Source organism: Rhea americana, unplaced genomic scaffold (genome assembly GCF_003343005.1).
Source record: "Rhea americana isolate MKP2758 unplaced genomic scaffold, rheAme1 scaffold_191, whole genome shotgun sequence".
In the NCBI taxonomy this organism is placed as follows: Eukaryota; Metazoa; Chordata; class Aves; order Rheiformes; family Rheidae; genus Rhea; species Rhea americana.
In genome coordinates this window covers 1,689,954-1,703,531 of record NW_028186050.1, presented here as the reverse complement: position 1 = coordinate 1,703,531, position 13,578 = coordinate 1,689,954, and the positions used below count along the sequence as shown (strand labels likewise).

The window sequence follows — 13,578 nt, the reverse complement described above, 5'->3', positions numbered from 1 at the left end:
TAAACAACAGTGCATGCTAAAAGGCTTGTTGAAGGTTTTCTAATTAAGACCCTGGGAAAAATGCAAGGAAATCACTCATATCTGAAGAATTCTAAAATAAATAAATAAATAAATAAATAAATAAATAAATAAATAAATAAATAAATATACCCCTACAATTGCAAGTTCAGAAATGACTGTGGATAGTATTCAGAAAAGGCATGGGAATTTAAGGCATCCCTTCTCTGCCCATATATAATAGAATCTAAAATCTATCATGCAGCATAAGCATAAAACACAGGTGAACAATCAGAGCTACCTTGAAGAGAGCTTGACTCATAGTGCTGAAAATGAGTTTTGACCAGAAGGTCTGTAGAGAAGGTAGAATATTTGGAGAAGCTGATCTGACATTCTTATAGAAGAAAAGCTAGAAATCTAAGGAGCATTAGAAAGCCAAATACAAAAAAACTTTTATATATAGGTGGAAAAGTTAAGCTACTACTTTGGCTACTAAAAATAAGCAGTGGAAGTGAGCAGAAATAAGAATTTCCCATTTGTAAGAAGTGCCCATACAAGTTACTTAACACAGGTTTTAACCATTTCACAGAATGTATCAATTTTGGTTGAATTAGTTTTTAGGATCAACGAATGAATGGCTTACCTAATTGTGTTCTGGAAAAAAAAAAAAAAAAAAACACTAAAAAAGTGGTCCTAACAAAAAAGTCTTACAGTTTGGTGAGTTTCTTGCGCTTAGGACAACACATGATTACCAAACTAATTTATTACTAAATGATCCTCTCTAGTTAAATAGAAGTGTTGTTACTAACATGAATGAAACCAGGCACGAAAAGGTGAACTAAACTAACAATACCAAATAACTTACAATGGCTTTGTATTAAACTTTTGAAAATAGCAATAGAAGAAAATAGTCATTGAAACACACCACCACAACCTAATTTACTGCYATAGATCTTTCTCATGTTGCTCATAGTGGAGTGTGCCATTAGTAGCTCAAAGACTGAAACACAACAAGTTTCCCAACCAGATTCAGAGCCCTTTCTTAAAAGCTTTCTCTTGATGCTTCAGAGAGACTTCATTCCTTTTAATTTAAAAGATGTTTTAATTATTTAAGTTTCATAAGTCCAGGTGGCTTCACTAGTTTTTGTTAGTGTTCAGTCTGTCTTTATTGAAATTATGAACCTTAATTAAAAAGTACTTGAATTTAGATGAGTAATCATGAGATGATTCAGTTAAATCTAAAGGTATTTTCTAAATTTAAAGCTGCATCACTTCTTGTTAATTCATGACCAAAGAAGAAAGTTATCACTCCTGAGTATGACTAGGTCCTACTATTATTAGTAGCATTATTTCTCCAGCCAATGTCTCAGAAGTTAATCTCTCCTATGACTCTTCACAGATGTATTACTTCCCCCAGTATAAAAAAATCTTACCTCTATTCACACATTGATGGGCTAAATTAAGCTCTTAGCACAAGTTCAGGACTGTACTTTTCCAAATTTATTTTGGCGTCAACAGATTTRCTTTTAACATACAGTTAATATGTGCATCCGCACACCAACCTGTCCTTATTCTTGACAATTTTGAACACCACATGCCCTTCAGTATCTGTTTCAGGTCACTATGCTATCCCATCAAATTTTTGTTACAGGTATAACACAGTTTTACATCCTACACCAGTAGTTCTTGTTCCTCTGGTTTGCTGGCTCCACTCCTTGCGTTACTGTGCAAATGTCTCAGTTCTTTCATAAACACCACACCCAGCTTTCTCTCTGTTTTACTGAGTACAGCCTTTCACCAATTACTTATCTAATTACTCTTGTCATCAGCTGGAGTACTTTCCTTCTCTATGCTGTCCATCATTTTCATCTTTAATATTCTTTATATGTTATTCTCCTCTTCCTGTGTACAGGCATGGAGGTGGAGCAAGTCTCTCCCACTCATCTCCTCTGATTTCTTAATTCAAAGTTCTTCTCACCATGTCAGGCCAAATAGTCCCATAAGTCCTATAGCCTAACACACAGGCAAAGCCTATTTGTTGAGAAATGTTACTTTTTCAAAATGCTTTTCCTAGCCAAACACCAAATAATCTTCATAACTCAAGCCCCTGAGTCATCATCATCCCGTTGTCAGTTTTCTCCTCTCTTCTGTAGCAAGGCTTTCTGTGGGAAACTGCATGAATAGTGTCTCCATACAACAATTTAAATTGTTGACTGATATGATAGGCACCAGGAGAAGATAAAAACACTGTTTTCCACTAAGGACTCTGGATTTTCTGATATTCCCACATGGGGGGATTTTTTTTTTTTTTTTTTTTTTTTTAACTAAATCAGAACATTAACGTGATTCCACTTTACCCATCCACTAATTTTCATTGACCTCTAGAACTTTTAGATCCTTAGCCCTTCACATTTGGTCAAAATTAGCTAAAAAGGAGACTGAGTAACAGCATAACTATAAAAGTTTTCCTTTCTTCACGATATCCACATTGAAGATTAACATTAAATATAAGTCATCTCAGAAGTATAGCTTAATTTGAGTGTCCAAAAGAAAGTAACAAAGGGTTTTTTTCAAATTTATATACACATACAAACTAGCAAAAGTCTTCTAAACAGAGCACTGAGTATATTTTAATTCTGTATGTAGCACAGTTTCAAAGTTCAAGCGTTAGATTTACTTTTCTAATTCCACTCAAAAATATGAATATTTAGAAGAGTTTGTTCCTGTAAAACTTACGTTACTATTTGGTAGCACTTCTGCAACTAAAATAGCTCAAAGCTCATAATGTTGGACTGAATACTGTGATGACACTACTGTAAAGTTCATGTGCTTCTCCACCAAGCAGATCAGGTAGCTTAATGGTAAAGAATTTCTGAAAATAGTTCTCAGATGCTTCTTAGTCACATACAAGAGATATAAGTTTTGAATTATGGCACAATTAAATTCTAATTCATGCTTTCAGATTCTTGCTTCACTGTCCTTAGCAAAAAAACAAAACAACAAAAAAAGAACAAAAAACCCCACACCTTTCTTCATTTTAAAACACACAGTGGGGGAAATTGCATGGGTCAGTTTTTCAAGAACATAAGTGAAAGTGTTCAAACTTGCAAAACTGTGTTCAGGAAATCATTTAAGATAGCTCAGTATGCACAAGTTTAGCAGAGAAACATTGCTGGGTAATAAACTCCTGAATGTTTGTATGACCATATGACTTTGCTAGGAGTTTGTTTGGCAGATCAAAGTTCTCCATTTATGCACACGAAACATAAGCAACACAGAAGCAAAGGTACAAGTTCTCTATCTACTCCAAAAATGTCCTCAACACAGCTTTAGTGATACTCACATACAACTAAAAGAGCAATTCAGAATGTAACTGCAGGCCTAGATGCCATTTTGGTTTAACTGCAACAATTTTTCTCTGACATGGATGTCTTTCTAGACTATAAACTCTCCTCACTTGCAGAACACCTACTCAGAGTGCAAAAACAGTAGTATAATTCAGGCAGCGGAAAAACTGCTTGTAGCATTCACCAAAGTGAAGAGATGCCAATTCAAACCTTATAAATAAGAGGTACAGTCCCACCAAACTTCCTTTCCAAATAAAAATAAGCAAGTCATTTTACAAAGAGAACTGTCAAAGTACCACTGCAAAGCAAGCTGACTTTCAGAAACAAATGTTTTTCTCAGCTCTACCTACCTGGACAATCAACTTCATCACTCTTGTCCTCACAGGTGGGCCATCCATCACACTGCCAGTTTGAAGGGATACACTGGATGGTACCACTCCGACAAGCAAACTGCCCTGGGGTGCAGCGGAGCTCTAGGAAACAAGCAGAAAGTTGTGTTTTATTTAAGTATTATTTATTCTCATAAGTTCACACATACTAATTGCCCCTTACAGTATATCACCAAAGATTAACAGACAAAAGCTTTGGATAACTCAGTCTGCTAAGAACAGCTTAATCTCATACCACTTCCATGTTTTAAACTGGACATTTATGGTTTTAATAGACAGGAGGTCCTGCTTCTTGTCTGGAATACTATCAGACATCCACAGTAAAAACTTCTTGATAAAAATACCACATAAGATCTATTACTTCTGAAATAACTTCCAAATTCATGAACCTATCTTCCTTTTCTAGCTTATGCTATTTTGTAGAATTCCTACATACAAGTATATCCTTTGAAAGAAACTGTCAGTATCTGCAAACATGTAGTGCCTGCTTCTACAAGAGTACTGCCTACTTTCTGTCATTATACTGTCAGACTGAATCAGCGCTATAAGTACGTTTCAAAGCTCTTTTACCAGTTCCATCTATCAAATGCCACAACTTAACAATTCAGTTGTAATTTCAGTATTCCTCAAAATACTTTGCAGGGAAAATCTGCCAATACAAATGCTAAATAATTTTATGCTTCTTTACAGATTGCAGGTTATCTGTCTGTAAATCACCATTAGCATTAATAAGCTCACCTTCGCGCCAGACCATCATTATTCATCTTTCTTCAGGACAGTGGATGTCAAATTTCCATCCAATGTTTTTGAACAATTTAACATATTTTACTCTCATTGAACTACAGTAATCCCAGTTAAGCTATATTTACAAAACCAGCACTTTGAATTTTCTTTCTTTAAAACAAAAAAAAAAAAACTTAATTTTTCTATGGTAAAACATACTCATATCTGATTTTGAAAGAYTCAGGTAACCGTTTTGCTTTTTTATATTCTAGGAAAAAAAATCTCTAAAATAAAATTTAAAATAGAGGTATGTACTCTCTCATTCACAGTTTACAACTTAAAAGAAAATGTTTTAACTTGTAACTGTTGAAATACATGTTTAACTAAAAGCAAATCAAGACAGAAGTTATGTTTAAGTGTTCGGGCACCACTACCATGCTTTGAACAGACAGAGTAAAATCAGCCATAATCCATTCCCAAATGACAAACACTACTAATTCGCAGAATTTACCATTAATGGCTTTCTAATTTGGTAGTAGACCAAAACCCAGGTCCCTCAAATACATTCCTACATCAAAACAAAATTAACCGTGCAAGTTTCTCTTCAGAATATAAAACTGCTCTTCCAGAAAAAATAAAAGTGGGTATATTCTTTTAACACACCACCTACCTAGAATAAACATTAGGTCACAAAACAGCTAGGAACTCAAACCTGCTAGACTACTACTGACAACAACATAAGCTGCAGCTAGACAAGTGTTCTAACCCACTTACAGAGTTTTCCTTAGTCCATATATAGCTAACAATGAACAAGCACAGTGAAAATAGAGAAATCTTAACAGTTTAGGTCATAATGCAAGAAACTCATTTTGAGAACAAGAACTAAATTATCTCATTTAGCCTAAGTTGGGGGGGGGGGAGAAAAAAGTTTGCAACTAGGAAAATAAAAGGTTAAGCTTCACTTGTCCAATGTAGCAAGAGACAAAACTAAAGAAAAAAATAAGTTAAAAGAAATACAACTCAACCTGAAATTCAAACTATTCAAATTTTAAGTTCACAGAAAAGCATCACCTCTACAGTAAATTACTGGAGTTCATTTTACTATTTTAATGTAATCTCAGCATGAAATATAAGGTTTCTTAAAGTTTTATTATTGCTATTTCAGGTATGGAAGTTATACTGAAGGGTGTGGTAGATACTGAACATCTGAAAGACTATGCTCTGCCCAGCTACAGGTTCCCATTATACCTGGTTGCACACAGGGCAAAATTCAGCTCAAAGTTCAACACTTCAAATAAACTCTTGATTTTTTTATTGCTTGGTTTTAATGGAAGTCACACATGCAACCTGTGAAGAAAGCTATTCTGCAGCCCTATAAGACATTAAACATGGAAAAAACTGTAAAGAATATTTTTGGTCTTTCTACAGTTCAGTACATGCTATTACTATGTTATGTACAATTACATACTCATTGGCTCAAATAAAAGGATAAGCCCATACTAATATTAGAAAATTTTTAAATAGCAGTTACATATCAGTGTCATTACTTCCTGTACTGCAGACACTCCTCTATGAAGAATGTGCATACATGAAAAAAATACAAAACATTTTTACTAAAACACCTCTCAGAATAACTCAGAATAACCAAGTATTTTCTCCCAATGGAAACTCCGCTATGTCTGATGAATTAGTTATTCCAGAATGAAAAATAGAAGTGCTGTGTAATTTTACCACAGAGAGAAAAAAAAAGGCATCACCAAAAGAAATACTGCAAAATGAAAATCTCAGTACAGGAAGTCTTGCTGGCAACGCTTCCACTGTATGATCTTAACCCGGAGCCAGCATCTCCATCTATTGCTGAACTACTTAATTCATCGTGGGGTTTCTGGAAGAGTTTCACCCTCATTGTTTAGTGGTTTCTACTTGCTGCCAATTGCGGTTTAGCACCAAGACAAATACGCAATCACTTGAAAAAGCCTCACCACCCCCCTCGCACTTTCACTCGCCAAACGGAGTTCAGCCCTAGACAAACCAGCGACCAGCTTGCCGGTTTAATTTAAGACCGGTTCTTCCCCAAAGCCTCACCGCTGACAGCGGACACTTTCTCGCCAGCCCTCTGGGGAAGGGCCGCGCCAGCTCAGCACCACGGCCAGCGCCCGCCGCGCACCCGCCGCGCAAAACCGGCTCGCACAGGGCTCCCAGGGCTCCGGAACAACGTGCCGGAGATGCCACTGTCACCGTCTGCACCCAAAGCCACGTATCCTTGGCCCACGCTGTTCTACCTACCGACAGCGGGAAGCAAAGGGGAAGAAAAGTATTTTAAACTATCATCTCCTCTGTCTCTTCCTGCTCCAAAACTACGACAACAAAAAAAAACCCCAAAGCAGCGTTAAAAGGTGCATTTTCCACCAGCTGTTAAAGCAGAAGTATTCTGTACTTTTGATATTGTTAGACTATGTAATCCCCCGAATTCACCTACAGTAAAGCAGCAGTTGCAGAAGAAGTGCATACACAACGCTCACTAACGGTCAGCAGCTGGCTGTAAGTTAAAAGATTTAGATGTCCAATTAGAAGCACAACCACTTCCAGTGTTCATGTAAAACGTGATGAATTACATAAGCAGCATTATGACTGACATTACAGATTCTCACAAGAAAGGTTCATTTTAAGGATCAAATACAGCCTTTTCTGTGTTACAGCACAAGATTTAGTAGACAAAAATCACATTTTAGAGCTCTTAAATTTATTTGGCATTTGCAGTCGGGCAAGGAAGAAAGTAGAACACTGGAAATAGCAACCACCATAGTTTTTGTACTGTTTGTAGTTCAAATTTACAAAAGATCACAAAGTTCAGGTGTCTGAGAATGTGAAAACACCTAAAGCAATGAGATGTCATTCTAGTCCCTTCACTTTGCAGTCTCAAATCACTTCTAAAATGTTCACCCTTGAAAATCTTGCCAAGCACTCCACCCTCTTGCAAATGGCTAAAATAAAGAAAAAATAAAATTAAAATTTAAATACCTTGCCACAGGCTACATACAAAATCAGCCCAATAGTATTAATCACTTGTCCTGACTCCATGTTCCACGCTTTCACCACAAGACTATATTTCTTCATTAAAATCTAGGCAACTTCTCAGTTTACCAACACACTACTTGAATGAGCACTTCTCTTCCAGAAATATCAATGGTGTATTCTCTGGACAATCAACAGTTCATTAAGAACTGCAAAGTGGCCAAAAGGAGCAAGAAACAAAGAATTACTTCAGGATATATAAAAGAAGAAAAATAGCAATACAGATTCAGACTTTTTATCAGCATAACACATAAGCAGGTATTAAATTTACTGTCAACTGAATGCCAAGATATCCAGTATCAATCTGCTGGGACATATTATCAGATAATGTAATCTGTCCACATGAGACACTCACCTGAAAGAAGTCTTGCCAAAGCTAGTCGTGGACCTGTAATTTGAAATTTAAAAGAAAACTTACAAAACAGTTGGAAACTTAATCAAACACCAGAAGTAAATGGCAAGGTTATAAATAAATTTAAACAGTGTCATATAAACAGGAAGTTTCCATCTACTTATCTACTTCAGCTGCCAAATACTATCTTCCCACATTAATCAATGACATAAAATAGATCAGATTTTTGGCTAATACAAAAATACACGTTTTGTACAGGGAAAAAAAAATTCTACACTTTCTTCAAGGTTGTTTACAGTTTTTAGAGAATGCTTTTATTCTTAAAAAGATCTTCACAATTACACATTGAATGCCAGGTGTTTAACAGAAGACATCTCACATTTCAACAGAGCTCAATTTTGGCAGGGGGAGGTACACACATTAATCACCAGGTTCTCTGCTAAGTATTCAAAACAGGTGTTTACAACAAGTGTTAGCCACAGCTCATGAATTCCAGGAAGGACTTCATAGCAAAGGTATATAATATAATGTAAAAAATACCACACACACACCACTATTTAATCTTAATTTCCAGTACAGCTTCAGAGGTTTCATAAAACAAACATCTTTTCTCCATTATAAACTGATTCAGGAAGCCCTCTGAGCATTAATCATTTGATTTTTCTGTCTAATTGAGAATGTCTTCCTTCTAAAAGAAAGCCTGAACACTGAAAAGTCACACGCAGCTTTCCTGCAGCAGATACAAACTTGAAGTTGATCAACACACACTGCTCTGGCTGTTACAGAAACTGCTACCTCTATTTTCAGGTTCAGTTCAAGACTTTTAGAGACTTTGCATTTGGACAACGAAGTTCCCTGCTTTCTTTTAAACCGGGACCAATTTCTTACTCACTGTTCCCTTTTTCAGGTAAACGGACACAGGGATAACTATGCCTTAGGAACTGAAAAGATTTTTTTATTTGAAAGAAGGGAAAAGGTCCTATATCTAGTATTTGAAACTACTTTTCACCAAATATAGTAAATTTCATTCTAGGGTTTCCAATGTCAGATCAAGACTGTCATAGTCACATGAGACAGAGTGTTGATTTAATATAAGTTCATCTCGCTAGTTCAGTATTTTCCGGATGAATTTGATGAGTTAGCTTTGAAACAGCAAGCTTCAGATCAAACCAGATACTGTCTGTCCATATTAATTCTAAGCGAAATCAGCTAGTTTGTCCTCCTGCAACCAGCAAGATTACATGTTCCAACTAATTTAGCAGAAACACAACTGTGTGGATCTAGTATCAACGAATGCGGATTCAGACCCTCATAACAGTTGTCTGCAGATGAAGCAACTGTAGATACACTTCATTTCTTTTTTAAAAAGTTAGCTCTAATAGAAGATATTTTTGATACACTGGGATTACACATCATCTTAGCGGCAGAATAGCTATTTTCAGCCCTGTGAACAGGATGAAATCTTTATCTGAATGCCAGAAGCAGCATCTTAATTGCTGACCAAAATCACAGACCTAACCCACAAAGAGCTGTACCAGCTCACAACAACATGGAGCTAAGAGAAGCAGCCGGGGGCAGAAATAGTTCAAAGGGGGACTGACAATAAACATCAGGCTCTAAAATGCTCTACGGAGCTACGGGAGCCAAGCATCCATGGATCTGAAGAAGCACCTTTCCAGTCTACAAGCACTGTTTACTCATCAAAACACCTCTCAGAAGACAAACTAGTAGGTGAATGAGAATGCTTTAAAACAGTCTTTACAGGCTATTTATCCCCTCTCAATTCAAAAGCGAGATATAAAAGGAATTCACTCCAAATTCCAAATAGAAATGCCAGAGGCCTTGTCTGAGGCCTTGTCTCAGGTATGTATAAATATCTCCTGTAAAACATTAGGTGAACATGAAGTTTTCAAAATCTAAAATTCAACTTCACATTTCCAAGAGACTAAAGTTTAGCATCCACAGCATCCAGGTTAACAATAAATAAATAAATAAATAAGAATAAAAACCTTAATGTCAAATCTCTTTTAAAGCAGAAGCATTTCAGTGAAAGACAAGGCTTCCACGACTTCCAAATCATGCATTCCTACTTCCGATACATGCACCACTAGCAGTACACAAATTCAATGCTCTATCAATTCACTGTTTCAGAAGTGGGTAAACACAAGAACCAGTATAGCTGCAGAGCTAGAGGTCTAGACTAAAGCAGTATTTGCTTTAAAAGACATACAGGCCTCAATCCAGGAGAATACTGTAACAGAAAGATTAAATCAAGTGCCTGCTATCACTGATTAGGAAGGTTTGGGTTCTTCTGGCTGTAATGAGATAATTTCTCTTTATTAAGAGAATCATCAGCTGGCAAAGTCTGATATATCAAGATATTCTTTTGGCAGCTAAGACTACAGATGCAAGTAATGTTTTAAAGTTTTTATGGCTGAATGTAGATTTGAATCTATTTCACATTTTTTAATGCTAAGCAATGTTGCTTGCTCTTTTTAGGTTACTTGTTTATTCTTGTCTGCTGAGCTTCATTTGTATGGAAATTGAAAATGCACAAAACTAGCATTCAATGTTATCTCAATTATAAAGCTTAATTGAAATGCATGTATTAAAAAAGATAAGCTTAAGTAGAAAACAATATGCTTCAAATTTTTAACGAACAATGGTAGTTTTACATGTACCTCATATATATTTCACTTATTTTGGRCATATTACTCAAGACTAGATCTAGTAGATCCTCTGGCATAATCTTAGATCGAAGGAAAAAAAAATAAGACAAAAACAATTCCTGTTTCTCAACCAAAAAGTTACTCATGGTACCAAGCTAGATGAATCAATCTATAACATAATATTCTGTTCACATTTGAAGAGGCAATTATTGCTATCAAAAGCTGATTAAGCATTAAGAAAAAACTAACTACAAGAGCTTAGGCCAGTAACTCTTCTTATTCACAAATTTTTTTTTAAAAAAAAAAAACTTGTCCAACAGGTCGGTCTTATATTTTATAATGGTAAACTTACGTATTTAAAGTAACATGTTGATACAGGTCTTCAGTAAGGTATCATTTCAATATATTTAAGGATAAATCTATTAAAATTTTAATTTTTTTCTTAATCACTGTTTTTATATATTCTGACCGAGGCAAAACTCCTGAGCACAAACAGATCCTAGCATCCTCAGTAAGCAGCCTAACTCTCTTAGTACTTATCCCCTGGAGATTTCAGTCAGCAACAGTGTTTAGTAAATAAATGCCTGCAAACAAACATCACAGACATTAGAAAACTCTGACCACCATCACTACAAAAACATACACCTCCTTATCTAATATTTATGCTTAAGAAGTATAACATAAGCAATAGCTCCCTAGACTGGTATTCACTGAAGCAATAGAAGCTTTAAAAATATTCTTAATAGTTCCAACACAGCAATACCACTATGGTTTTCTTTATTTAAATCCTCATTAGTAATTCGAGAAAACTGTCCTTAAACTATAGTCCACTGCACTTGCAACCCACTTTTCTTAAGTCGTAATTCTCTCAAGTCCGCAGCTGAAGTTCCCTAGAGCAGGTACTGCATCTCGTGCAGAACCGACTGCCGACCAACCCCGGCGCAAACAGCGCATCAGCAGCACTGCCTCACTCGGCTGCTYGCGGTGGTCAGGAGTCACTTGCTGAAATGGAGAGGGCTTTTAATGACAGAGTAACAAAATTACATACAGCACTGGAGGATTTTCTAACATGGTCTCTGAAAAGGTTTGCTTATTTTCAACTTGTTGCTGAGGTACAGAGCACCAGCAATCCCAAAACTGCTCTCCAAAGAAGTGAAGCCATGCTTCAGTGATACTCTTCTCAGCTATAGGTCTACAAATTTTCACTACCCACTCATCCCACAGCAAGTTTCTTTACCTCACCGTATGAATCCTATTTCCACTACATTTCTTTGAATTTATCCTTACTGCTCACTTCCACAGCTGCATTCAGTGCAACAACAGGAGTAAGTTACTTTCTAACAAGGTCACAGCCAGAAAAGTAGGCTATGATAATACTACCTTATTTTCAGAGAACAGCTGGTAAGAACTCACAAGTCACCATCAGATAATTATCCATTCCATAAATGAAGCCATATTACTGCAAGTTGCTCAATATAATTCCTTGTATTTTCCGTCCTTCAAATTAAAACGCTATAGGAGAACAGAGTACTCCATTTTCATGTTCAGTTCCGCAGAAAGATACAATGCTCAGCAGTTCATCCATGCTATTGAAAATGTGCTTAAACACAGTTCTTAGGTCATGACTAACCCAAACAAGTTACACAGCCTAGGTGTGTTCAGGAGACTGAAGCACAATTGTATACAGCACAGAGTCCAATAAATCAAAAGTCTTACTAGGACGCAACCACTACCGTATCCTCAAATTTAATTCCATCTCCTCAAAATTAGATTCTGAAGCTACRATACCATTTACTAGAAACAACTAAGCTCCAAAAGTAATAATACGTCTTATAGGCATCTGAATTTTCTATGTAACCTCAGCATGGTTTCATGAAATAATTAAAACTATCAGAGCACTCCAGCATAAGAATACAAATCCTTCACAAAGAACTCTAAAGAGCATTCTGTATTGCTCATCAGTAGTGTTTTGTCATTGGAAGTTATGCTAGATGATCTCAAAATCCATCAAAAGATTTTACATTATGTTAAGGAACATTAGCAGGTTACTTCCATCTTCCATTCTCCATCCCCTCTCACAGAAATTATACATACACACTGCCTGAGCTTGGAATTGACCCAGTTTCTCCTTGCTCACAAGTGTCATTCACTCCAATTCATTGTCTGCTCTTTGTTTGGAGCATAGATTCAATTCCAGTAGGGAGAGAGAAGGGGAGGGAAAAAAAAAAAAAAAGACACACACACACACACACACACATTCCCCCCTCCCCAAACACACACACAGTAAAGCAGTGCAACAGACCTGGCATGCAGCCAAAGCAACAACATCAGAGCTTCTTGAATGGGAACCCTGACTACGATTTCCTAGGACTTAGAAAATACAGACTTTGTGCTTTATGAATGTGGACACTTATACCTCAAACTGAAAAAAAAGAAGAATTTATTTCCCAGCTCCCCGGTACCACTAAAACCAAAGAGCAGAACAAAACTTGCTACTGAAACTAAGCAGAAAGAGTATTGTGAATTATGCAATTTAATACTACAGTCTAAAGAATGTYTTATTTTCATACTAGTGAAGAAACGAACCAGGAAACATGCTGGCCTCTTTTTTTCCTAATAAACTGTTACATTGCAATAGGTAAATATGCAAATAGGAAAAGCAAAATACAGCACTGGCACAAAGGAACACTCAGTGCAAGCAATGTATTAGACTTTTGAACCAAAACAACAGGTACTCTAAACCCCCTTACGATGGCTCAGAATTAAGGCCTGTATTTCTACTGTAACAATCTTGTTCATGACTTCAGATGTTTTTGTAAAGCCTCAGATGGGACTTCGGTTTAGTACAACAGTGACAAGTGATCTAAACCTGTGCAACACTGAATTTTTGATCTCCTCCCTAAAGAATGTCTGATCGGCAAGCGAATCAGTARAACTGCTGATTCTCTCTCACAATTTAACTCACTAACCAGTTTCGAGCTAGCTTAAGAAAGAAGTCAAGACCAGAAAGATATGGTGTTCATACG

The 13,578-nt window shown here is 36.3% G+C and overlaps 1 protein-coding gene across 1 annotated transcript in view; it reads right to left on the bottom strand.

The window, feature by feature from the left end:
• The window catches only part of DGCR2 (DiGeorge syndrome critical region gene 2), a 36,657-nt gene extending 23,306 nt beyond the window's left edge, over nucleotides 1-13,351 (bottom strand). Inside the window, exons 1-3 of the mRNA XM_085302763.1 lie at nucleotides 13,303-13,351; nucleotides 7,887-7,919; nucleotides 3,695-3,817 (exon numbers count right to left, since the gene is read on the bottom strand). Of these exons, the coding sequence (XP_085158889.1) occupies nucleotides 3,695-3,817; nucleotides 7,887-7,919; nucleotides 13,303-13,351 (205 nt within the window). The remainder of the gene's footprint in view (nucleotides 1-3,694; nucleotides 3,818-7,886; nucleotides 7,920-13,302) is intronic.
• Between the last annotated feature and the right edge of the window lie 227 nt (nucleotides 13,352-13,578).